Genomic DNA, 25,436 nt, shown 5'->3' with positions numbered 1-25,436 from the left:
GAACAATTTGGTCTGGAGTTACAAGATGATGAAACAAAGAATTTCCCAGTAAAAGTAAATAATCACTCACTTTTATCAGTTGCACAACTATGTCTGGATTAGGTTTGCAAACGTTAGTCACCATAAGCTACTGGTCATACCAGACCAAGTAAGACTGTAGCAGTAAAACCACTGACTGCACTCAGTTCAGCTAAGGTGTGTTCATCAATAAACTTTCAACTTCTCACTTTTAGGATGAAAATTATGTTATTTCTTCTTTCATTTGAAAGCAGCTGTGTGAAGCATTTTATCACTACAAACTGTCAGTCTCCAGCTGCTCTCCACTCACTGTGTATCAGAGTTGGATTTAAGCTGCTGGATTGCTTTACACCACAGAACAGAAAGAGGGCGCTGTTGTTTCAGAAAACAGCTAAAGCTGGCAGAGTTGCTGCTGACCTGGGAAAATCACTTCTAATGTGCATCATTGACTTGTAAGTTTAATTTACACTCAAACATTGAAAACGGCACAAAAATTATGAATAAAATTCAAATAGAGAATATTTGTGCATAAAAAAGGAACAGTGAGAAAAGGTAAAGAGCAGCAGTTAAAAAGGCTGCAGTACCTGCGTTTCCACTGTATTTCCCCACATTCAGTTTGAAAGCTGTTTTCTCATTTCCCAGTCGAAAGTTTCGGTACTCAGCAAAAGCAGTGCCACCTTCATGGTCCCACAAGTCCACCCTAAGGGTCCACTTCTTGGTCTTGTCCTTGGCCACAGAGAAAACCTTCTTCAGACCGAGCCAGTGGTCCTCTGAGGGAATCAGCAGAGCACAATGACAGGATTTATGTTTGATATCTCTTTGTACAAATTAACAGAAACAAACTATGTCCCAAAGAGTTTGGCCCTTTACAAAACAACAGTTATCATTGCTGCAGGATTCAGGTTTTTATGTTTCCTGTGGGTGAATCAGCAGGAATTCAGGGTCAGGTGAAAGTTCAACCTTGCAATTTGTGCTTATAATTGGAGTGAGTTTTCTCTCAGTGCTTTCCTCCAGGTGAAGCTGCCACCGTAGTCTGATGTGTTAGAGAATGTGCATGTCGCCCTCACAGTGCAATTAGATTAAAAGCTGGACTGTGACTGTCACCTTCTGTCTCATTGCTCCGCAGTCTGGAGGACAGCAAAACCAGCCCATAGGTGTCTGTGTAGCAGGTTATTACGACAAATAGTTATCTTTTGTTGCTAGGTGACATCTAGTGGTCGTAGTAATTATGACAGGAGCAAGGGGAAAAGAGGGGTGAAAAAGGTTGGAGTTGTTGCAACGACAAGAGGGGATTTCTGCTGTCAAAAGATGACATCTTTGTTGCTGTAATGTGTTACCTTTACAGTACACTGAGTCCATAATCAAAATTTATGGGATATTTATATTCACAATGTGTTTTGTGAGGTGTGTCACAGTCACCATGAATTAGACTTAGCCTTCTAAACAAACACAAACTCTCTTATAGGCTTAATAATAACTAATCATGACATACACACAGTGGATAACGCGGCAGTGTTTTATCTTACTCACTTGTCAGGTTTCCAAAACCATTTTTGTAAGCTGCCCATTTCCTGTTGAAGGAAACTGCTTGTCCACTGCGTCTCTGAAACACCGTCCAGCCTCCATCTGCTCGCATCTCACAGTACACCTGAACAGGTAGTCCAGGAAACACGTTAGGAAAACCAGCTGCCAGGTTTTCTTACACTTTCACTAGAGACTGAGACATGTTCTACAGGGCTTTGGAAAGGATCACATGAAGTGTTAAGTGACATGTTGGGCTGATTTCTGACATGCATATTAAATACAAATGACAGCAACAACAGATTCAGAGGGAGAAATCTGCCACCTTTGTCATGGTAAACTGTGTGTGTGCCAACAGAAAGCCTCAGGCATAGCAGGAGGCAGGACTTAGCAAACTGTTAGTTAAAGTACAAATTGCTGTGTGCACAACATGTCACATTCATTACCTTGAATGGCTTCTTGACTCCGGGAGGCTGGACTGCATAAACTCCACTGGATGCTTGTGGTGAGCGAGTCTTGATCTGTGTGCAGTCTGTTCCTGAGATGTACATGACAAGAGAAAACAAAGAGGATGAGCCACAGTCAATATGAACGTGGTACAAGACACGTTCCTAATGTAAAGTATATGGAATTGTAAACTGTAAGCAATAACATGCTCTGTACCTCGACCTCCTGTCCGCTGCCCCTAGCAACACCACAGAGAAAGTTTTAAAGTGAGACTTGATGCAGTGAAAACACACAACTTACAGGTAGACATTACAGCCAGAGCTTGAGAGAAGACATTTTGTTTTTATCTGATTTACACTCATGCAAGTACAGAAGAAGACATTGATGTGAGGGGAGGTTTCTGTAGTTTTGATTTTTACCTCAGCTTGTCCTGTGCAGCTGAAGAGAAAAGCCAAGATGAGCCCAAAGTATCGAACCAGACTCTTCATTTTCACCTGAGTTTCACAGTTTAAAAGTCACATTTTGGTCCAAATCAGATATCTTAAAATATCTTTAACAACTTTCTAATCAACCCTCAGCAAGTACAACAACATTACTTCTTTGAATGTTAAATTGAAAACTACAGTTTAGGTACAAAAATAAAATACCATTAAAAATCTATCTTTTCTTTCTCTAAACACTTACCTGAGTGTTGTGTGAACCTTGCATCGCAGCTCAAATTCCACAACATAGGGGAACCTTTATCCACCGACTAAAGCTGCCACACCTCCTCCATGTTTGCCGTCATTTCCTGTCAGACCAGACTGAGTAAGACAGAAGCTTGAGCAACAGACAGAGAGTCAACAACACTACCAGTAACTTCCCACATTCCTCCTCAGTCATTTTTCTTTTTTTTCCAAATATGTCACACAACTTTCACAGCTCCAACACTGTAACACTGTCAGATAGTTATAGCTATTTATACTAGCTTAATTCCCAGCACTGACTCTGCCAATCTGGCTCCACAGCTCAAGGAAAATAACATTACAAGACTCAGAATTGGCTGCGATTTCCACTAACAATAATTCACTCTTCCCTGGAAGAAAATGTTTCTCCTAAAAGATTCAGAAAGATTACAAAGATTACAATTTCCTCCATATTTTCACCATGAGTATTTGTACTTAGTGATTAGCAAGATCAGAGGGTTTGTTAATGTTTTGACAACTGTTGGTTATTCATGATGCCCAGAGGATGAATCAGTGACTTTTGTGATCCCTGGACTTTTCCTTTGGAACCACCTTGAGGTTGATATTTGGGGTTTTGAGGGAAATATCTCACAGACGGATTGAACGGTAGACGAGAAAGGCCACACTTGCAATTTTTTTCCCCCCTGTTATCTCGGGATAACAAACTAGTTATCCCGAGATAACAAGATAATTATCCCGTTATCTCGAGATAACAAAACTTATTTTGTCATTGTACATTACATTATTAATTACAGACCAGATGTGCCAAGCCAGTATGTAGACTTGCTGTAAACTGAAATTTCCGAACTATGCATTGATCAACGCATCAGAAAATATTTCAATCAAAGGCAGAAATCACATTGTGTCTTTTCAAACAAGATCATTTTCAGATCAGTCCTCGTCAGCTAACAAGTTACTGAGGATTGTTGCTAAGGAGGAGACTTACTGGGATTTACGAGACTTGTTATCTTAAGATAACAGGATAAAAACAAATTTGCAAGTATGACGGCTTCCGTACAACTGTCATGAAATTTGTATTTGCATGTACTGTGTGGATATTTTACCTTGTGATGCTCTTTCCCTCTGGTTTGGATAGTTTAATAGTGATGTTTATATTTCCTTTCCTTAGTACTTGTTTAGCTAGTTTTTCCACTTTTTCATGCCCTTTCAACTACTGCATTTCCTCAAAAAGTGGGTGGGGCCTTTATTTACCTCACCTGAAGAAGGTATCAGATTTTTATTTGAGATAGGCTTGTATTAGAGGCAGGTGTTTTTTTCTTATTCACTCTGTTTAACATAGAATTGGTCATTTCCCCCTGGTTACCATCTTAAAGTTACTGCATAATGTCTTATACAAACTAAACACCTCCCACAATTTTTTCAAATTAAAAGCCTTCTAGCATTTCAGTGGACAGAAACCCTTTATTAGTTAACAGGGCTTTTATTACTGTGCTGCAGTAAGTGAATCGTCTCATTTCCAGTTGCTGGTGTTTCTGTTGTTTACATGCTATCCAGATTTGCAAGGCTCTTTAGCTTAGCAGTTAGCACAGCCAACACTACAGGTTGTTAACGCTGCCCTAATTGAAACCGTTTGCGCCAAATCATTTTGAAAGGGCAATGGCCAATGGGGAAACTCCAATTCAGTCACATGGCATTAGGCTGACCAACAGTGGAACTATAATCACTCAGTAAGTCAGTCAGCCTCCATTATAGGGCTGGCCCCACTATTGCGGTTCAGCCAAAAAATGTTACCAAATTTGCATTATTGTTTTTTGAAATGTCCATATCTTTCAGATGGGATTGTAACAACTGCAATACAAGCAGCTTGAAGAAGTCTATTAATACATCCATGTTGTACAGCCCCACAGAGCCTTCAGGATCTTGTTGGATGATTTTTGCCTTTCTTCACTGGCTGCATTGGATTTGAAAAGCATGTCAGTGTGTGATGCATTCGTGTGCATGTAGGAAATTACAGCTGAAAGTTTGCAGTTGGCTATTGAGAGAAACCTTTTTAATGAAAGATGCTACCAAATTTACAGTAACCCTTCTTACAGTGTCCATGCTTGTATACATACATAGGCTATACATTTCATCGACATCTACAAATGAAGTTTGAAATCAGCAAGTTCATAGAGCCTGACTGTAAATTCATAATTCTCCTTTTTCCAGCATTATGTCTGTGTCCACTATGTCCTCCATTAAACTGAAATCTTTTCTGTCATCGTCTGCACTTAAAACTCAACAACTCTTTCTGCACTAGCTGAGCGAGAAATTAATTGTGGCATGCCCTGCTCTGTACAAATTATCACAGAGCAGTCTTCCTCTGCCATCCCAAACCCGGCGTAGAGGGGCGCAGTGAAAGTGTTGTAGAACGTGTGAAGGTGACTGAGGGTCCTAGAGGAGACGCTGTAGAAGGACAGGGTGCCACCAGCCCAGTCCAAATAGACTCCAACCCTGTGGGAGCGAGAGAGAGGTGCCGGTATTTCCACAGACTGGCTGTTGTGCTGAGCGATGTAGCGATCCTCAGAGCAGTACAGACTCCAGGACTGGTCTGTTCTGCCAAACCCACAGAGGTGAGAGCTTGCCCTTCGACGGATTCCCCTCATCGCCACGGCGACATCCACCCAGCGTCCCCGCCACTCCACCTCCCAGTAGTGGCGCCGGGTGAGGTCTTGGAGACAGAGCAACTGGTCGACACTCTCAAACCTCTCGGGGTGATCCGGGTACTGCTGTCTCTCCCTGACCCACGTCACCTGCTTTCCCCCGTCGTACAGGAAGAGAGACTTGGCAGCTGTGTTTGCATCAAACGTCAGAGTACATGCATCTGTAAAAGACATACGCATGGATTTCTCTGTGTCCTTCATTTTTAAATCACTGTATTGGTAAATAATCATAATAAGGTCCAGGACCTCAACATTTCAACAACCCCTATCATTTCAGGTCAAAGACAAGAGAGAAAGAAAGAAAGAAAGAAAGATAAAAAGAAAGAAAGAAAGAAAGAAAGAAAGAAAGAAAGAAAGAAAGAAAGAAAGAAAGAAAGAAAGAATCCACATAAAACCAGTTTAAAATCACAGAGAACACTGTCAGTTTGATCTCTATCCTCCCACCTGCTGGACAAGTGACGGTACAAGACATCGAACCAAAAGAGTGGAAAGGAGAGAGAGGATTCATATGTCACATTTATTTGCACACAATCTAAACTAAACTAAAACTGAACTCAGGTAGCAGATGGAAAAAATTATTTAAAACACAACCTAATCTTTAGGTATATAGATTTTGCTTTCTTAGTTCAAAGATTCATGTAGAGGCTCGATTAGATATTCAAACCGAGGATTTAAAAAATACAATTTAAATGAATGCATCCCTCTCAATAATCAAAATAATTTCTATTCAAAAGTTACTATCTGACTGATAGAAGGTTACATGCTTTTGAGACCACAGTACAAATGCTTCATTTCTTTATTAAAACGAAAGTAAATGAAAACAATGTAGTAAAACTACATCACTTACAGTTTTTCAATGTTGATTTCAAGTAGCACTCTGCGTTGTGCTCCACACTGTAGACAGGCGGACGTATAAGAAACATTCATCATTAACAGACACATTCATTTTATATTCATTCATATAAAACATATATGTTGTACATATGTAAAATGTGATTGTGTCCACTGTAGAGCATGTGACCATGTTGAGTCCTGCTTCCTCAGTCTATTGTGCTTTCTATTCTATCTGCAGTTTATCATGTGCGCATCACATGTGTTTCTGCTAAAACTAAAACTGTCCAAAAGGGAACTTGGTAATGAAGTGAAACCTTGAACTACCATACTCTCTGTATTTCAGAAATTTCTGTGATTGTATTTTTTTTTTTTTTCATTTTATTGTTGGTACCACTAGTGAGTTATACCCAGGAACCACTGAGGCTAACTAAGCTGGTGTTTTACCTGAGTTTTTCCAGTTTACACAGCAGGTTGTCCAGATGGATTGAGATCAGCTTCACTCCAGAGTCCTGCAGGAAGTTGTAGCTGAGGTCCAGCTGCCTCAGGCAGGATGGGTTGGAGCTCAGCGCTGAAGCCAAATAGGTGCAGCCTTTCCCAGTGACTCCGCAGAACGACAGCCTGTGTTCATCCAAAAACACATTGTTTACTTTTTTGTATTATGAAGACATGAGGTTTACAGAGTTTCTTACTTGTTTGGTTTGACATTTCTACATTCATAGTGCAGATTTTTTTCATATCTTATGATTAATTATTACATTACTATGATTATTATTATCTAGGGTAACTACATGCACTATTGACATTTGAGGACAAAAAGATTGTGTTATGCTAGAGATAATGTAAAGGCAGCTCACCTTAACGTCTCCAGTTTACAGTGTGAACTTGCCAGTCCTGCAGAGAGTAGCTTCACCTCTGAGTCTTGCAGGTCGTTCCCGCTCAGATCGAGGACTTGCAGGTAAGAGGAATCAGAGCTGAGGACTGAGGCAAAATCAGCACAGCATTTCTGTAGATTGCCTTCATTTAACCTGAGGGTGAGAAAATGTCCTGTCTTTAATATCTGGTGTTGCCACACAAAGTTAAAATGTTAGGCTGAACTGCAGTTGATGCTTATTTTAGTAAGAGTTATACCCTATTACTTCACAAATTAAAGGTCCATGTCCATGTGTTGCTAAATATATATTTTTTGTGACAACTGAACCTGAGTGACCTCACCTTAATTTCTCCAGTTTACAGTTTGGACTTCTCAGCCCAGCGCATAGCATCTGAATGTCTGGACCATGCAGGTTGTTCCCACTCAGGTCCAGCTCTTTTAGGAGGGCGGAGTCAGAGCTGAGAGCTGAGCCAATGTGATTGCAGCATTTCTGTGTTAGGCCACACCAGCCGAGCCTGATAGGTGGAGGAAATTTTCAAATGAAATTACAGCAACATAATGATGGTGAACATGTGATCATGGCTGCACTTTGGTGGTAAAAAGCATGCAACCAGCTCTAAATACAACACTGACATTATCTGTTAAAGTTAATATGGCAAAAATGTCAGCAAACAGTTGCCTATGTAGCCACCTAGCATAGCACATATTCATTTGGATTCAAATTTCTGGCCACATGGTGACTGTATGTCCAATATTATTTCGCAGGAGGCAAATTTTCCTCTGCATGTGTTTGGGAATGTGATTGGCCTGAAGCTGCATGACCAAATAGCCAGTCCATCTATGTGTCGGTCTCCATTAGCTAATATGTATATGACTAGGTGTCTTTTATATTTTCTTTAACCTTTTTTAAATGTTTTGTTTCATTACCATCTTGATTAAATGCTCTTTATGTGTTTTATGATAACTCTGATATAGGCCACAAGCCAAAACCCACTGGTTTGACTTTCTTTACATGACAAATGTTCAGTTTTGACCTCTTGAAACTTTTTCCTTCCCCGTGCATCTTGGAAGTAGCTGAAGTTGTGTCAGAAATCCCTACTCTGTTCCTATATCTGTGTCAGTCATCTCCTTCCCTTTAGAGGTCAAAATCTAATTAATGCACATTTGAACAAATATTTTAATTCAAAAGAAATGACAAAATCAGGCCTAAGCAGCAAAGCAAAATTTCCTTTTTTCACTGAAGGAACTTAAACAAACAATGACATTACCACAGTGTTTTGCTGCTCAAGCTTACACTGTCAAGCTCACTCTGCTCACACTCAGCTCACACTGACCTGAGTGTTTCCAGTCTGCAATGTGGACTCCCCAGTCCAGCAGTAAGCAGACATACACCAGAATCTTTCAGACTGTTGTTGCTCAGGTCAAGATTTTTCAGGTGAGATGAGCCTGAGCTTAAAACTGAAGTCAAGTCTTCACAGCAACTGTCTTTCAGCTTGCAATCATTCAACCTGCAGAAGAGTATTTACCAAAAAACACCATTCTTAAAAACACTGCCTTCGATTAAAGAAAGTCCAAGAAAGAGATTTATGTTTGTCAGCAGAAGCAGGTCGAACCTTAGTGTTTCCAGTTTACAGTGATGGCTGCAGAGTCCCACACACAGAGCCTTTACTGCTGTTTTCTGGAAGTCATTAGCACTCAGGTCCAGTTCTGTAAGTTGGGTTGACTCTGTGCCAAGAGCACCAGCCAGTGCCTTACAGCAGACTCCTTCCAGTTCACACTTATGTAATCTAAAAAAGGAAAATAAGAAGTTGTGTAATTATCCTGGAATACAAAACTGCATTCAACAGCGTTAAATCTAACCCACAACTCATACAACCACAAGAAGTAGCTAGTTACTGTTGTTACTGTTGCAGGGGATGTATTGTGCAATATTGTTGTGCTACAGACCTTAGCTTCTTCAATTTACAGTGTGGACTTCCTAATCCAACAGAAAGCAGCTTCACCCCTAAATCCCGCAGGCTGTTGTCACTCAGATCCAGTTCTGTCAGGTGAGAGGAGGTTGAGCTCAGTGCAGAGGCCAAACCTTCACAGCAGTTCTCAGTGAGGTTACAGTGATTTAGCCTAGAAAAACAAGGGAATAGAAAAGGGATAAGAAAGTGGTCAGGCCAGAGGTAAAAGTCCAAAAGTAGCTGGGGTAATGAGCAGAAATCACTTTTGTTTGCAGCTCAGAGAGCAACTAAAACCAGCATGCAAGAGGAACATGTCTTGTCATGTGGGTGAACTTACAGAGCACGTGTGGAGGATGTAATGACAGTCAGCAGCTTCGCCACTCCTTCTTCAGATCTTATGTACTTCTTCAAGTCGAACTCTTCCTCTGTTGCCTCTGACGTCATCAGTTCAAATGTGAGTGCAGACCACTGAACCGGAGTCAGTTTTTTGGCTGCGAGCCTCCCAGAACTCACAAAATTCTGGATCTCCTGCACCAAAGACTCCTCTTTGAGCTCGCTCAGGCAGTGGAAGAGGTTGAGCTTGGCCTCTGGTTCCTCTTTGATTTTGTCCTTGATGAACTGGACAGTTCTTGCCACATCTTCCTCTCCTTCTGCTTCCAAATGAAGTATTCTACCCAGGAGCTCCTGGTTTGACTTCAGCGACAGTCCCATGAGAAAGCGAAGGAAGAGGTCCCAGCGTCCGTCCTTACTCTCCAAGGCTTTTTCAATGGTGGTTTTGTGAAAATTGAACACAGACTTGGGGAGCCATCTTGTAGACATCCTTTTCAGGTATCCAAGAACAACATTATCCTTTCTATGCATGTAGGAATGATGAGCATACACAGCTGCCAGAAACTCCTGAATGGTCAAATGGATGAAGCTAAAGACTTCTCGCCTCCTCGTGCCCTCCATCATAAATACCTTGGTGCAAACTCCTGAGTAGATGGTTGCCTCTTTGACGTCCATGCCACATTCTTTCAGATCTGCCTCGTAGAAGATCAGTTTGCCCTTCTCCAGTTGACGGTACGCCAGCTCTGCTAGCTTCAAGACTACATTGACACTTTCTATTGGGTAGTGCCCTTCTATCATCCTGTCTGTCTGGCAGAGAAGGAGATATGCATACATCTCTGTCAGGGTATTGGGCATGCCTCTTGTCAAGTTGTCGCGCAACATTTTCTTCATCACAGTCACTGTGATCCAGCAGAAAACTGGTATTTGACACATGATGTAGAGGCTTCTTGACGACTTCACATGGTTGATGATTCTGAAGGCGAGGTTATCGTCACACAAACGCTTCTTAAAGTATTCCTCCTTCTGTTCATTAGCGAAGCCCTTGACTTCCGTCCACAGATGGATGTGTTTTCGAGAGATATGGCCGACCGCTGCGGGTCTGGATGTGATCCAGATGAGGGCGTTCCCAAGCAGATCGCCCGCGATGAGGTTTGTGATCAGGACATCCAGTGAAGCTGGCTCTGTCTCATCTCTCAAGACCTTGTTGTGCTTGAAGTTCAAAGGCAGGAGAGTCTCGTCAAGGCCGTCAAAGATGAACAAGACTTTGCATTCTGTTCCCAGAGTCTCAAGAGGTTTCATCTCAGGGAAGAACTGGTGAAGCAGCTGCATCAGACTGTGTTCTTTTTCGCCTATGTTGGGATTCAGTTCACGGAAAGGAAGTGGGAAGAGGAAGGTGATGTCCTGATTTTCATCTCCTTCTGCCCAGCTCAGGGTAAACTTCTGTGCACAGACAGTTTTACCCACTCCAGGGATACCCTGGGTAAGCACAGTTCTGATGTGCTTCTCTTGGTTGGGCTTGGGTTTGAAAATGTTGCCAACCTTAATTGATGTTTCTTCTGTTGTGACATGGCTGGACCTCTGCTGTCTGACCTCATGCTCCTCGGTGAAGCCTCCCCAAGCTCCTTCGATCACGCGCAGTTCAGTGTAGATTTTGTTGAGGTAGACAGTGTCCCCTTCATCTGCATTCCCCTCAAAAATATTTTGGTACTTTTCCCTCAGAGTGGATTTAAGTTTGTCTCGGATTGCATGGTGGTCGATTCCTGTTCAAAGAATAAAGTTTCAGTTTTGTATAGTTCAACCTTGTCTGTACATGGGTATACGAGTTTGAACTTGTTAACGTGTCTGTTTAGCTTCTTACCTTTGCCAGGTTGATTGCTTGGAACTGAAAAAGACAGAGAGGGAATAGGTGTTACGTGCCAAGCTATTTTGTCTTACAAACTAACTAAACAGCCAATTTTTACTTTTTAATCTCTTTTACCTTCATCGTACTTCTTCTTTAATTTTTCAGCGCACAGTTTTAGTTTCATCCTCACCAGTATATCCACTGTGACAGTAACAGCATCATCATAGCCATATGTCTGCACCAAAACATCCACAGTGCCTGGCCTGTCCACGCTGTCAACCCGAGACTTTGGAATATGTGGGAATCCTTCAAGAACATCACTGAAAAGAAAAAACTGGAAGGTCCTCAGCTGTTCAGCAACCAGTTCCTCTAAAGTTTCCAAGAGCAGCTGTGGGACACGCGCCATTATCTTTTCTCCATGCAGGTCATGTGATCAGCCTGTCCTGTTGTTGTGCGTCCATCCTCTGTCTGAAGCAAGGTTTAAATGCACAACAAGTTTCAGTTCTGAGCTGATGTGGGCTGGTGTAGCTGTCGTCATCATGTCACTGAGCTCTAAGATTTATAGCCTTTGTAATCAGTACAAAAAGCAATGTCACTGCTGTTTTACGATAAATGCATTGGTCCTGCCCCTCTTATCAGCTTTCCTTATGAGTGCAGTTGTTTGCATGCCATATACTGTTAAACTAGTTGAGCCAGTCCAGTCAAGTGTGTGATAGGCATGGATGGGGGCTGCTTATGAAAAGCATAATAGTGAAGAGGGTTGTGAGAGAAGAAAGTAGGCAGTCCATTATGCAGTATTTTCAGTTTCATTCTGTGTCACATCCACATTGAGATTCTTGTTTTGGTGACCAGACAAATCAAAATAAAAAGGGCCTGCAGGTCCACCCAAACTGAGATGCAGGAGTATGACACTGTGTGAAAGCCCTCATGTCTTTTTGATGAGCTGGAATACATATACTGTAGGAGGCTGTTGGCACAGCTCAGTGTTTACTGTCAGCAGTGCAATGTCAACAGATACCAGCATACATTTGTACTTCCTGAAAACCTCTGGGAAGTGGTTTGACAGATGAGAAGAAGAAAAATGAAAGAAGAAGAAAGAGAAGCAGCTAACTAGCACTGTGCTAATAGCAACAGCAGCCAATACAATGTCTATAAAAGAAATAAATGATAAATCCTACAGTGGGTTCTTTAATTCAAACAACTCTGTATACTTAGCATAATTATATACTTCAATTAAAAATTTGCAGTTAATACAAATGCACAAGTAACTGTTGTTTGTCATAGATTGAGAAAATAGGTTTTCAGGGCTTTAAATATGTGCAGGTTTAAAACAGACACATAAACCATCACAGTTGATAACAGACTTAATGATGAAAAACACATGATCTTTTATTTCAAGCTTTGAGAAACACAAAATGCCAAATCATTCTATCTATAGTAGGTTTAAGAAACAAATGGTAAATATTTTGAATTGCTCATATTTGTGACAAATCCACTAACTGTAAATGACTGACGTCAGTGTGTTCCTGGTGTTTCAGACTCAGACAGGTCATTGTGTGACTGGTCGTCTGAGCTGTCAAACTTCATCAGCATATCCATTGATTTCTTGTAGGTGTCAGCACATTCTGTTTGTTTCCATTGTTACAGTAGATTAATACTCCCATCAAGAATATTCCCATCAAAATCAGCCTCAGGAAAACTGTCTATGTATCTTCATCAGATCTGAACTGAACTGGTTTATTGGACTTTGACCATGATGCTGTTGTATTATACTTTACACACAAACATTGATCTTTGGCCATACTGATGAACACTGGAACACACTGGGTTACATATCATCCTCCCTTCAGGAAGCAGGAGAGATAGTCTGAGGTGGAAATGGAGACCCGCAACAGTAGCACTAGTAACACTGTGGTCTGTGTGGTCAACCAGTGAAAACAGACCTCCCTCCTTCAGCTGCCCAGGAGGTTTTATGAGGATCAGGTGATACAAATTCTTTGTGCCCAGGCAGGAGGTTTCCTGTCATAGCCAACAGTCAAATCCCTCCCTTTCTGCTCCTTTTGCCCACATGCACTGGGTCCATCCAAAGACTCCAGTCCAAATGCGTTAGAATATGGTTTCTCCAGAGTTTTGAGGACCCTGTTGACCTACAGAACAAAGGTACAGTTAACCACGATTGATCATTGAAACAAAATTATGATTTAAATGGCATAAAATGAATTTAAATATCATAAAAATATGAAAAACAGCATTGTAAACCCATTAAAGCAGCTGCTGTGTATCTGGACCACTGATGACCACAGATTCACTGACTTTATCTGAAAAGGCATTGGCATGTGCGGTGACAGTTAAGTCACTGAGCCCACAATACCAGTAACACTATGCTGCTTCCAGCTGGTTCCTAACTCCTCCCAGTAGCTGAAGCCATGTGCTGTTTTATATACAGAGACACGTGCCCATGCAGTGTTACTGGAAATGTCAAATTCAGATGATGACAATAACAATAACCTCTCAGTTGCATTTTACTGAAAAATGAATCCTCCTTAGTGTATCACTGCCTGTTTTTACAGCTGTTTGTGTGGCAGAAGACATAATTTTCTGATTCAGTATTTGAAATAAAGATTGATAACCAATTTCCACCATGTGGCAGTGTAGATAGTTGCTGCTTTAATGCACCTGGATGTGAATCGTTTAAACTTTTAAAGGTATCCTGACCTCAGAGAAGTCTCCCTTTTCTGCAGCCTGAATTGCACTCTGGGCGATATAGTTGCGTAGGACGACCCGGGGATTGTGGCTGTTCATCACACTGAGCCTCTCCTTTTTGATGAGAGACAAGTCACTTGTGCCATCACACTCCTTGGCTAAACGCTTCCTGTTATTTCAGCACAAGAAAAATGACAAAAGCAGTCCTGTCTTAGCTCTTGTTCATTCGACCAGCAGACACAATGTTAAAAGCAGCAGTTTTAAAAGCTCATGGGGCAATAGGCTGTAAACAGAAGAGCAACAAGTTATCACAGAGCATTAACATTAGCATTAAATATGAGTCCTGTTTCTTGCCATCAGGTGAATGTAAGTCTACCTTTCACTCTCCTTTTAGCTCCTTTGGTCTTTAAGAACTGCTTAAGAAAAACATGCTGCTTTTTAGCTGCTCAATGCTCCACCATGTTCATCAGTTTGTAGAAACTTTGCCTGCCGTTCTTTTGTTGAAAACAGCTGCCTGTTGCGACCGGAAACAAGGCTGGTGAGAGCTGCGAGAGTGAAAACTAAAACAATGAGCTAAAAGATGCTAATACACTGAGGGAAACTGCAGAATCAGGTGATACTTTTGTGTGGGTTCATCACTATGAGTGACACATTAACAAACATTTGGTTGTTTGTTAGTATAAAATTTTGATTAGTGAAGCTTTAAAGGTGCTATATGTAAGTTTTTGCGACCGCTACATAGCCAATGTTGGCATTAACAACTGTTTACTTGAGTTCAGCATCAAACTTCATTCCTTTATTCACCAAGAGCTGTCTCCAGCTGTGGAAAGCAACACTAACTTTAAGTCTTGTTTCCTTCTGCTGAAGTCAGCGTGCTAACCACAGCAAGAAACCATCTGCAGTGGCAGAGACAACTTACATATAGCACTTTAAATTGGCAAGAGATAACAGGAAGTGAGCTTTCCCCCTATTTTTATACTGTGCACACACAAATGTAGAAATGTTCTCGGTTTCTGTGCATATAGGTCAGTAAATTTAAAAGTCAGATTCAGCTATCTGCCTGTTATTTATCCCAAATTTTCAATATCAATCACATTATAGAACATGTTACTTGAGGTTCTCACAGTGCTTCTCTTTCTACTGTTTTAGTTTTGTTTTTTTTTCTTACCTGTATCGGCTAACCCAGTGAATCCAGTCATCACGCTGCTTTTCCTTGAGCTCATCTTGATCTGTCTCAAGCAGCTCCTTCAGCCGGCCCATCCGTTCCAGCTGCTGGGCCACACCTGGCCTGTCTGACACCATGCTAAACATGGCTGGGTTGGTTTGTGCCATGGACAGAATCATCGCCAGTTCACTAGAAACAGAGATATAAATGCGGGAAAAGAAAAACGCTTGATGTTGATGTTACATTTGGCTCTAGTCCCCGATGCTGTTCCATTTAAACCTGCAATTACCTCCTACATACTCCTACCAGGTGCCACAAAACACACATTTAACTTACATATTCTCCTGGTAAGCCTTTTCCCCAAAATGCTAGCATATGAAAGAAAAACAAATGAGATGACAAGAAAGAATTAATAATTTGAAATAACTCTGCTCAGCCATGATTAGATGTGCATTCACTGGGAGTGTATGGTGGGGCAGAGAGAAACTTTATGTTCTATTTATAACTGCTATATTAAGAAACACACATATATCCAACCACCATACACCCCCTCACCGGTCCTTCATAGTTGGCTTATTAGCCACCTTAAGCTCCTCAATAGAGGAACATTGCTGCAGGATGAGGTCCACTACGGGGCCCAGTGTTGCCTTCTCACTGTCGCCCTCCTCAGGCCAGGGGACACAGCTCAGCAGGTAGAAGGTGTTGGTGAAATCTGCACCTGGAAAGGCACGAGAATATAGTACCACAATGGCATTACAAGAAGCAGAGGATATAGAAAACGTTCCAATTATCTTCCACATCTTCCAAGTCTTTGTACCAGTGTTGTGCATGACACGCAGCAGGTCCGATACGAGCTCGCTGTCCTCTGCCTCCTCTTTTCTCACAAGGCCCAGTTTCTTCCTCATGATACTCAGGTAGAAGGCTTCATATGTGAGCATGAAGTCATCCAGGATAGCTCCGGCCTCAGCTACATTTAGCTCAGAGCCCAACGCTTCAGCCAGACGAGCCAGGTTCCAGCGGCACACAGACGGCTGGGCTTGGTATGAGTACCGTCCTCTTTTGTCTGAGGCGTTGCAGATAAAATCTGGATCAAATCTGACACACAGGCAGGAGAGCTTTCGTTGACATTACATTGTTCTACCAGTATATAAATGATTTTCTTTTTAGTTATTGAATATCAAGACAAATTGTAACCATACTTTTGGAACAATTTTACTGAGGCAAAGCTGAAATACATATTTTTTGAGTTTAACCTCAGTTAGTGGAACAGAAGACTGGTTTTTCAGATTGTGAGTAATCAAAACATAAAGAGGACACTCTGGTCAAGTAAAAAAAAAAGACACTGACTTCCACTTTCAGCAGCTTACCTGTCCATGAAACCAAAGGGGCCGTAATCCAGAGTCAGACCCAAGATGCTCATGTTGTCTGTATTAAGGACGCCGTGGCAAAAACCAACACACTGCCACTTGGCCACTAACCTGGCAGTTCGTATCATCACCTGGGAATAAACAAGTCAAATTTGACGATCAAAATGCTAAAACAACCACACAAATTAAACCTTTTAAAACAGAGACTGAATCCTGAGAAGTGTATAACTGTATAACATTTTGTCAACAAGCACCTCATGTCTCACCTCTCTGAAAAAAGCTGTATTTCGGTCTTTGCGGTTGCTATGAGCCCGCTGAATGCAAGGATAGAAAGTCTCAATGACGTAATCCAGCAGCTGAGAGCGAATGTCATGCCGCCCTGCACTGGGACCCTGCAAGCCTGAGAATTCATCTCGGCCCTGAAAGATCTCAAAGGATCCAAACCTTTAAAAAACGAAAAACAGAGACTTAATCAAAATTCCCCATTTTTCTGGATACCACTATGACAGGAGGTTTTTGTACTGATTAAAGTCTGAAGCACTTTGGACCTGATGAAGGAAGGAGCGAGACGCAGGACGACAGAGCAGCGCTCAGGAATGCGTTGTCCACGGTTGAGTGGATCTCTGCTGACATAGAGGTCAGAGGTCACGAGGGAGGCTGCACGGGTGCTGGGTATCCCGAGGGCAGCCATGGCCTCACTGCACAGGAACTCTCTGATGCTGGAGCGAAGCACCTTCCTGCCATCACCATCTCTGAGGAAATTGACAAGTGGTTGTCACACATTTGTACTGGCTGGTATTTGTATTCCTACTAAACGATTGTAAGGGTTTTTCCAGACTTGCTGCTTCAACATTGTCTAATTAACAGGTTACTGACATTTAAAAAATGATCTTGTGTGACTGACTGCTCAACAACTATAAAGCGACCTGCAAACTCCCCTCCAACTGTTTTCAGTGAATTAAAAGTGTCATCTTGGGCACAGGTCATATTATGGTAGTAGTTGTCTCAGTAAGCAAAACTTGTGACAGGTTTCCTCTGATGGAAAGAGCTTCAATTAAAAAAAAAGAGGCTTAACTTAAGGTCCACTGAACAAACTCCATCTACTGAGGACTGGGAGATTTGGAGAAGATTTTCTTTTTTGTAAATCTACTATTTATGAGGTCAAGATTGAACGTTCATGATTAATGCCAGTGATGTTCTACATTAAAAATTCCCTCTACTTTTTAGGGCAAAACATACAGTCAATGGTAAAACTTTGGCCCAAAACATCCAATTTCTAAAATTACAAACTATCCTGACACTATGTCTGATAAAGCACTGGCAAATGTGCTGCATCACACCATACCTATGTGTGTTTAACAGGGCCAATAAGCTGGGGAAACTAAGCGCACAACTGCTCAGCAGTGGGGGACGTGTTTGATGTGTGCCAAGCAGCTAAGCTCTTAAGCAGCTCTTCCTGGGTTAATGCATTCACATGCCTCCGGTGTATAAGGCTTATGGATATTTTGCTTTGTCCCTTTCTTGAGTTATCTTATTCTTAGTTGGTGAGAGAAAATGTTAACATAGTTATTTCTTCCCACAGCTATATCCTGTTCCTGAGGTTTAATTAAAATGTGTTGTTTGCATAATGCAAGAATTAACACACTTACAGTCTAATGATAAAAAAAAAGAATTGATTGAAATGTCAGTACAAAGCTAAATCTACCTGGAGTAAGGTGTGACTCCTGCACCTTTGACCTGAATCTCCCATCGCCCGTGGGTGCCCGACTCTACCTCCCCCAGGTACATCACAGCTCCATCTCCCAGCTGACCAGCAAACAGCCCGAACTGGTGGCCGCAGTAACAGTGCGCGGCCGGCTGGGAGCCCGGCAGCAGCCTGGAGCCGCTCAAGTACTCCGGAGCCAGAGGATCACTCAGCACATCCTGCGCACTCAGGCCGAGCAGAGCCAGCGCTGAGTGGGACAGGGCCACGAAGTGTGGACGGACCAGGGGCTGAAGAGTCCTAATCCGGGAGAAACACGCCGCAGGGACAGTCCGGGACCCGGGTTCTTCTGAGTCATCCACCGGCAGCTTTTTCAGCGCGGTGTTGTTGAAAGGTAAGCGCTCCAGAGACCGGGACACACACTGAGAGGACTCCATTAAGACTGTAGCTGAACATGTACCAGTCAGTCCGAACCAGCGCTGTGAACTGACGTCAAGTAGCCTAGCCTACCAACTGTAGGCACAGCGTTCAGGAGCGTGACATACAGTGCATGGACCTGAATAAATACAAGCCTAAACAAGTGAAACATTTATTGAGCCAGAAATTAAATTACTACCTTACCGAATAATTAAATTAAAAAAACATCATGAAAAAAAAAAACCTGAAAAATAATCAGGAAGTGAAAAAACAAAAGAGAACAAAAACCAGTCTCAACTTGGAAATTGTGTTTTTTGAACCACGATAAAGGCAGTGACAGTGAAAAGTGAGTCATTGTTTTGAGGGAGTAAAGAAGTGATGCAAAGAATCTCCAGCAGATGGCGATAACAAAAAGAAAGAAATAAAATGTCACTTGCCGTAAAATTTGAATAAAGAAGAAGAAAAAGCCCTGGGCAACAAATAATTAGCACCGTGTAAATGCTTATTTGGGTTATTTACACATTTAAATGGGACGCTTCTCATAATTTAGAGGAGAAGTTTTGCAGCTGCAGATGTACAGCCTCCTCAGTGGGATCTGTCATACAGTAACTGCTAATTGTAGTCAGCTGTGGCTGGGGAGCTAGCCACCCGGCTAACAGCAGCTAACCGCAGCTAGTCAAACTTTTCAACAACGGTGTAAGAAGATGGACTCAGGTGTTTTCACGGCCATTTCCAAAGGTTGGTTCATCGAAAAACTTAGAGCGAATATAAGCATTTTTTATATCTTGAGTTGGCGATAGTTCAGCTAACGGTGACTTTTGTCAGTGCTTCTATTACAGCTAAACTAGCTTACTTCCTTATCTTCGCGTTGTAACTTTACCATGACATGTATGTCATGCGTCACAAATAATTTTGCATGCCCTGTTGTGGTATGAATATGTCTGCTCTCTGTGCATACTGAACAAACATGGTAAAAGTTAGCTGCCTGAGTTTGAGAACATTGCGGTTATTGAACATACACTCGGTGTTTCCGGTAGGGTTGCATTCAAAACACAATGCTGTTGCTGTGTCCTCCTATTTAACAATAATTAGAGATGGTCATTGGTTATTTTCTTACTATTTATTCTATTCTCATTATTGTTTGGACGACTATACAAAATTCTATGCAGTTTAAAAACATCAAATACCATTTATCACATTAAATTCAAATTTCATAGAGTGACTGAAATAACTTGAGAGTATAGCTGTAAATAACAGTCCTGATAAGACATCCCATCATCACAGTCCCATGCACTTCAATAAGGATAAATGGGACAGAAAGGTGAGCTCCTGCTTTTGTTCTTGTTTTTCAGATGACACTTTACCTCTGGCATCACTGCGCCTCTTGGTCCCACCTTTCCAGCTCATGACAGCCTCGATGTGGCAGGTGCTGAAGAAACAGGATGTCATGAACTACTGGAAAGTGGCAGAGTTTGTCTCTTTAGTAATGGACATGGCCCCAGAGCTGCTAATGTACAAGTACAGGACACAACTGAACCTGGGATTAAGAGCTAGGGTGGGTACGGGTGTGGAACACAATAATGTAATATTTTGCTTTATAAGATGTATGAAATGATAAATATTTATAGACAGCTAATGTGAGATTACAGGATTACTTTGATGCATTGTTTGATTTATGTCCTGATATAGTACATCCTTGAGTTGTGCCGACGTGACGAGCTTGTGGAAAATGACTTAATCTTATCTCACTTGGACAAGATTAAATCACAGCACCCCACCCAGGTAGATGTAAGTGTGTCCGCTCTTGATTGGTTTATTTCATTTCACATGGCAACTTTATTTTTGTGACCCTAAATGTGTGCTTCTTAGTTCAGTATTTGTGTATTTAAATGAATGCTGTTATTGGCAGGGCTATCCAGTAGTAAACCTGTAACATGTGTAATGTTTATGCCCATATTGCAGATGAAAGAAGAAGAGGAAGTAGCAGGTAACTTTCTTGAGTTGATCCAAATTCTGGTCAAAGATCCTGAAGAGAGACGAGACTTTTTCTTGGTAAGAAATTGATTTTCCATGAAGTTAAATTCTGTCAGTTGCACTCATTCAGTTGGTTGTGGAATCTGGCAGGAGGTACAAATGGCAAATGACAACTTTGTATTTTTGTCGCAGTAAAATAGTTTTTATCACAATGTCTTTTATTTTTTCTTAGGAGGTCTTTCCTGCAGAGTATGGACCACAGTATGACCGTGATTTGCAGACACTGTTCTGGGAGTTTCTCTGTCGACTGGCTCAGCTGTTGCCAGTTCCTGACCTTGAACAGGTGATTTTTGATAAAATGGTAACGTGTATCACACTGTCACATGTAAAAAAGACACAAAGAAAGAACAACTTAAATAGTCATCTCATGTAATAAACTACCACTACTAGGGATTACAATACTGTTACTACATACTGAATGTTCAGTAACATCATGTCTGTTTTTAACATGATGTTATTGAACATTATTGACTAGTAATATGTCTTACAGGTGTTTTTGCAGATCCGATTGTCTTGGTGTCCTAATTTTGAAACTTAAACCTTTTGATTATATTGGATTTGGTGTGATGTATGTTTTCATCTATTTCCCTCAGACTGCCTCCTGGCTTGGAGCTGAATGCTCTGTGTTGGAGGATTGTGTGCATTCAGTCTCAGAGCCCACAGACCTGAAAAATTTACTCCAGCACCACAAACATCTAGGGAATTTAGAGCAACATGGTGAGTCATTTCCTGTAACCACTACCTTTGTATTTCAAGTTCATTGTTGAAGACACAACTCTATGACAATAAATTATGTTTAATTCTTGTACTTTCTTGTGCAGTTCCACCTTCTAGCATGGGAGAAAGCATCCTTTCCTCCCTCTCTGCAGTTGCTCCAAGCAGAGTGGCAAAAACTACAGAACAATCCAACCAGTCAAGTCCTTTGCAAGGCCTCAGCGATGAAACACACACTGTATCATTTGTGGATGATGTAGCAGTTGAAATAATCACAGTGACAGATTATGCAGAGGTTGAATTAGGCACAAGCACCGACATCGAGGTGGTAATGGGAGAGCACAGCTATGAAGGAACAGACGGCAGCACAGTGGCTGAAGGTTCGCTGGTTGTGCTTCCTGAGGAGACGACCAGGGAAGAGGAAGTTGGTGAAGGAGGGGGAGAGGTGACACAAAAGGTTGAAAGTGGTTTGATAAACATCATCCATCCAGAAGTAAACAGGGACGACTCAGCTTCCTCCCAACACAAAATCTCTGTGGGACCTCATGACTGCCCAGACTGTGAGAAGAAATTTAAGTTTGCCTCTTCACTCATCGCCCACAGGGTCATCCACACCGGTGAGCGCCCCCACCGCTGCAACGACTGCGGTCGCTGCTTCTCTTTCAGGCAGTCCCTCGACAGACACAGACACACGCACAAAACTGGGCGCAAGTATGACTGCGTCATCTGCGGCGAGACCTTCCGCTCCTTGTCCGCCCGCACAGAGCACAAGCAAACACACATGGAAGACGGTGTTTACATATGCCAGCAGTGCAACAGGAAGTTCACCTGGGAGCTAGCACTTGCAAGGCACCTAAAAACTCACACTGATGATCACAGCGCTGACGAGCCCACGGAGAACCAAAACGATGAGCAAGAGGTTTTTATAAGTGATGAAAATGTCTGTGAGGATCCTGTTGAACTTGTGGAGCCGGACTGCCAGCTGCAATATAGTGATCAGGATCCAGAGAATGCAGAAATTCAGAGCAGTGAGGGTCCCACCTGTGAGTCTGGAGGCCTGGTCCCTGAACTTCTTAATCAAGTCATCTCTGCGGTGAAAGTTCGCACAAGTGGGCGCAAACGCAAGCCGACCATGAAAATTCAGGTGATAAATTTACAGAAGCGCATGGCCACTAAGAGAAAGAAGATCACCCAAGTCAACCCTCTGGCCCTGAAGCCTTTGCCTCTCAGTTGGTAAAAATATCCGGCCTCATTAACCACTCTAGATGTGTCTCACAGTTCTATTTTTGTTCCTGCACAATGACACATAGTTTACAGATTTACATGTCGTTATGGTAGGATTTCTCTGCAATCAACACTGAATTATAGAAACTCCATATCTGAGTTATATGTTTTGTTACATAGGCTACTGTTGTCTATCAGGCTGATCAAAGCGACTCTTGTTTATTCTCTTTAACAGTGCAGAGCACTCTTATGGCTCGCCCGTGGTCTCATCAAAGGACAGTGATGAAAGTGAGTGTTCATTTTTACACATATTATATCTGGTCACAACAGTTATGTAATCAGAGTCCATAAGTAGAATGACATTGCAAATAATTAGTTGGAAAAAAATTGAAAATCCTCTTTAAAAAAGAAACTAATATTTTCCCTGTAACTTTTACATAATGTGAGCAAAATATAAAATAACTTGACTTAAAGAAGTCAGACACTTTCTTTATACAAGCCCTTTACATTTGTGTTGAAATAACAAGCAGTTAATTATTATTCACATTCTCATGAAATTTCCTGCTTCAAGATAGTAAAATGTTAACATATCCCAAGATGGGCCTGTACATTATTAAAAGGTTTGAAAGTTTAATGGTTGCAAATTATCAACATAATTGTATAATAATTACTGTAAGTTTTTCGATAGACAGCACTTTACTTTGCCTCTTATAACACACTATAATGTAGTTGTAAGCTTATATAAGTTGGTTTTTGTATTTTTCAACTATAACTCTTCCTTAGCACAAGCAGAGACTGGTGTATAAATGGATTGATGAATGACATTATAGTAAAACACACTTGTAATATTGTCTTCATAGGAGACATAATAATTGTTGACAAATACTATGTATTACACTACAAATGTATCTCCTCACAACGACATTATATTCTGTTATAAACCATTATTAAATGGTTATATAGTTCTTATAAATGCTAAATAAAGCTAACACACTTCAAAACAACAGCTGAATAACCTATGTCAATATCAGAAACAACAAAATGAGATAGCAGCTTGGGTATAATAGTTGCACATTTAGCTGCAGAAATAGGAATATTATCTTTATATATCTTTTTTTTCATTATTTTCATATAGAGTTGAATGTGTCATTACAGGTTATTTCAGCATTATTTGTTTATTTACCAGGTAATTTTTAATTTTCAGCCTGTAATCTGTGGAGTCCTGGAAATCTTTTAATTACACTAAAAAACATATTAGTAAAAAATGCAAAAATCCTTTTATTCAGTCATTTTATTTCTTAGCATAATGTTAATTTCAGTCTCTTATAACTTTGTTTTTTTCTACAAGGTTCTGTGGGAGATGTGTCATCAGCTGCTTTCTCCTGTCCGAAGTGCTCCTTCCACCATTCAGAAGAGGTGCAGGTCCAGCAGCACATTGACAGTGTTCACTCTGAGGTTGAGGAGGACAAACCGTCCCTTCAGCCTCTCGCGGATGAAGAAGGACGTTTTAGTTGTTCAGACTGTGACAAGAGCTTCAAGTTCCAGTCTTTACTAAAAGCCCATCAGCGCATCCACACAGGCGAGCAGCCCTTCCTGTGCTCTCAGTGCGGACGACGTTTCTCCTTCAAACAGTCACTGGAGCGGCACAAGCAGACGCACAAGTCCGGACGCAAGTACGAGTGCCTGATCTGTGGGGAGCTCTTCAAGTCACTGGTGGCTCAGAGGGAGCACAAGAGCACCCACATGGAGAACGGTGAGTACCTGTGTTCAGAGTGCGGCCGGGCGTTCGCCTGGAAGTCAGCACTGGTGAGGCATCTGAAGACCCACGGCGAAGATGCTGACAAGGCGGAGCGTTCTCACAAATGCCCCCGCTGTGACCTGGGCTTCAGCTGTGCCAGCTACCTCAACCGGCACCTCCAGACTCACCAGGAAGAAAGAGTGCACAGCTGCAACTGTGGAAAGAGCTTTGCCTACCGGGCAGCTCTCACTGCACACCAACGCATCCATCAGAAAGAGCGGCCGCACATGTGCACACAGTGCGGCAAGGGATTCCTCTACAAGGGCGGTTTGCTGAGCCACATGAAGATCCACTCAGAGGAGATGCCCTTTATGTGTTCCTTCTGTGGCAAGAGCTTCAAGAGAGAACGCAACATGAAGAAGCACGAGCGCTGCCACACCAGGGAGAACGTCTTCAGCTGCTCGCAGTGTGACAAGAGTTTTGTCTACAAGGCGACTCTGATCAGACACGAGCTGACTCATTCAGGCGAGAGGCCGTACCTGTGCTCCGACTGTGGGAAGGGTTTCTTTTCCCACGCAGAGCTCCTGAAGCACGAGAGATTCCACACAGGCCACAAGCCCTTCCAGTGCCCCCACTGTGGCAAGAGATTCACTCAGTCCTGCTACCTGACCATCCACCTGCGCTACCACACCGGAGTCCGGCCCTACTCCTGCACAGAGTGTGACAAGAGCTTCCTCAGTGCCAACCGCCTTAAAAGACACCAGCGAACACATTCAGGGGAAAAGCCATACCTCTGTGTAGAGTGTGGGAAGGGATTCAGGCAGTCCTATAATCTGAAAATGCATCAACGAACACATATCATGAAGGTAACATAGTGAAGCAAGACTCAGAACTTATTGATCTGGAGATTGTTTTGGAAATTGAAATTGTATGATATAGTTTGGACTGGGTCAAAAGCAACTGTAGAAACACTGTTTTGGCTCTCCCTCTTATGTAACTGCATCTAGTGTTGAAACTTCAAGCTAGCAAGAACAGGTTCATGTTGAATGTCCCCTTTTTCCATTATACATTTATTTTCATGCTTGTGTTGCAATTAAAATGCACTGAGCAGAGAGGTGTGTTTTTCAGATGCATTGTGATGTAGCTTTTGTCTTATTTGGCTCAAATAATG

The 25,436-nt window shown here is 41.9% G+C and overlaps 4 protein-coding genes across 6 annotated transcripts in view; 1 reads left to right on the top strand and 3 right to left on the bottom strand.

The window, feature by feature from the left end:
• Positions 1-2,788, bottom strand: part of LOC111654766 (fibrinogen-like protein 1) — a 3,245-nt gene extending 457 nt beyond the window's left edge. Inside the window, exons 1-6 of the mRNA XM_023405898.2 lie at positions 2,671-2,788; positions 2,406-2,480; positions 2,203-2,224; positions 1,986-2,077; positions 1,549-1,666; positions 538-788 (exon numbers count right to left, since the gene is read on the bottom strand). Coding sequence (XP_023261666.1) covers positions 538-788; positions 1,549-1,666; positions 1,986-2,077; positions 2,203-2,224; positions 2,406-2,480; positions 2,671-2,694 — 582 coding nt within the window. The 5' untranslated portion in view covers positions 2,695-2,788. The remainder of the gene's footprint in view (positions 1-537; positions 789-1,548; positions 1,667-1,985; positions 2,078-2,202; positions 2,225-2,405; positions 2,481-2,670) is intronic.
• A 1,912-nt stretch (positions 2,789-4,700) lies between these two features.
• Positions 4,701-11,845, bottom strand: LOC111654776 (NACHT, LRR and PYD domains-containing protein 3-like). Its single transcript, XM_023405910.2, has 11 exons — positions 11,337-11,845; positions 11,217-11,240; positions 9,366-11,118; positions 9,027-9,200; positions 8,693-8,866; positions 8,414-8,587; positions 7,421-7,594; positions 7,063-7,233; positions 6,653-6,826; positions 6,222-6,268; positions 4,701-5,535 (listed from the first exon to the last, which is right to left on the bottom strand). The coding sequence occupies exons 1-11, from the start codon at positions 11,605-11,607 to the stop codon at positions 4,943-4,945; spliced, it is 3,729 nt and encodes a 1,242-aa protein (XP_023261678.1). The 5' UTR covers positions 11,608-11,845; the 3' UTR covers positions 4,701-4,942.
• A 720-nt stretch (positions 11,846-12,565) lies between these two features.
• selenoo2 (selenoprotein O2) lies at positions 12,566-18,575 on the bottom strand. Of its 2 annotated transcripts, XM_023405908.2 has the most exons (10): positions 18,142-18,575; positions 16,985-17,188; positions 16,703-16,880; positions 16,437-16,567; positions 15,887-16,164; positions 15,654-15,787; positions 15,406-15,437; positions 15,073-15,258; positions 13,917-14,073; positions 13,181-13,348 (listed from the first exon to the last, which is right to left on the bottom strand). In XM_023405908.2, exons 1-10 carry the CDS (start codon positions 18,573-18,575, stop codon positions 13,181-13,183), a joined length of 1,902 nt encoding a protein of 633 aa, XP_023261676.1. The 2 variants fall into 2 exon arrangements, with proteins under 2 accessions (XP_087030008.1, XP_023261676.1); XM_087173882.1 differs by lacking the exon at positions 15,406-15,437 and having other exon boundaries at positions 12,566-13,348; positions 15,625-15,787.
• Positions 18,451-25,398, top strand: LOC111654770 (uncharacterized). 2 transcript variants are annotated; one of them, XM_087173881.1, is made up of 9 exons: positions 18,451-18,532; positions 19,908-20,110; positions 20,245-20,343; positions 20,518-20,607; positions 20,762-20,872; positions 21,183-21,306; positions 21,411-22,536; positions 22,763-22,815; positions 23,876-25,398. In XM_087173881.1, the coding sequence occupies exons 2-9, from the start codon at positions 19,961-19,963 to the stop codon at positions 25,138-25,140; spliced, it is 3,018 nt and encodes a 1,005-aa protein (XP_087030007.1). In that variant the 5' UTR covers positions 18,451-18,532; positions 19,908-19,960; the 3' UTR covers positions 25,141-25,398. The 2 variants fall into 2 exon arrangements, with proteins under 2 accessions (XP_087030007.1, XP_023261671.1); XM_023405903.2 differs by lacking the exon at positions 18,451-18,532 and adding an exon at positions 18,974-19,293.
• Positions 25,399-25,436: the final 38 nt, after the last annotated feature.

The sequence above is a fragment of the Seriola lalandi genome, unplaced genomic scaffold (assembly GCF_002814215.2).
Source record: "Seriola lalandi dorsalis isolate HSWRI2012SDOR001 ecotype SW California unplaced genomic scaffold, Sedor1 jcf7180002054289, whole genome shotgun sequence".
NCBI classification, from domain to species: domain Eukaryota; kingdom Metazoa; phylum Chordata; class Actinopteri; order Carangiformes; family Carangidae; genus Seriola; species Seriola lalandi.
This window is presented reverse-complemented; position numbering and strand designations above follow the sequence as displayed.

What these genes read in the sequence shown, in the direction of transcription:
- LOC111654776 (XM_023405910.2), bottom strand. Translation starts at nt 11,607, where the DNA reads ATGGCGCGTGTCCCACAGCTGCTCTTGGAAACTTTAGAGGAACTGGTT. An exon ending in AAGCAATCAACCTGGCAAAG is followed by an intron (nt 11,119 to 11,216) that starts GTAAGAAGCTAA and finishes TTCTTTGAACAG; the next exon opens with GAATCGACCACCATGCAATC. An exon ending in GAAATCAACATTGAAAAACT is followed by an intron (nt 5,536 to 6,221) that starts GTAAGTGATGTA and finishes TGTCTTTTACAG; the next exon opens with ATGCATGTACTCTGACGTTT.
- LOC111654770 (XM_023405903.2), top strand. Translation starts at nt 19,260, where the DNA reads ATGGACTCAGGTGTTTTCACGGCCATTTCCAAAG. An exon ending in AGGGAATTTAGAGCAACATG is followed by an intron (nt 21,307 to 21,410) that starts GTGAGTCATTTC and finishes TTTCTTGTGCAG; the next exon opens with TTCCACCTTCTAGCATGGGA. An exon ending in ATCAAAGGACAGTGATGAAA is followed by an intron (nt 22,816 to 23,875) that starts GTGAGTGTTCAT and finishes TTTTTCTACAAG; the next exon opens with GTTCTGTGGGAGATGTGTCA.
- selenoo2 (XM_023405908.2), bottom strand. Translation starts at nt 18,575, where the DNA reads ATGGAGTCCTCTCAGTGTGTGTCCCGGTCTCTGGAGCGCTTACCTTTC. An exon ending in GGAGTCACACCTTACTCCAG is followed by an intron (nt 17,189 to 18,141) that starts GTAGATTTAGCT and finishes CAATTTCCTCAG; the next exon opens with AGATGGTGATGGCAGGAAGG. An exon ending in AAGGCTTACCAGGAGAATAT is followed by an intron (nt 15,259 to 15,405) that starts GTAAGTTAAATG and finishes CTCTGTTTCTAG; the next exon opens with TGAACTGGCGATGATTCTGT.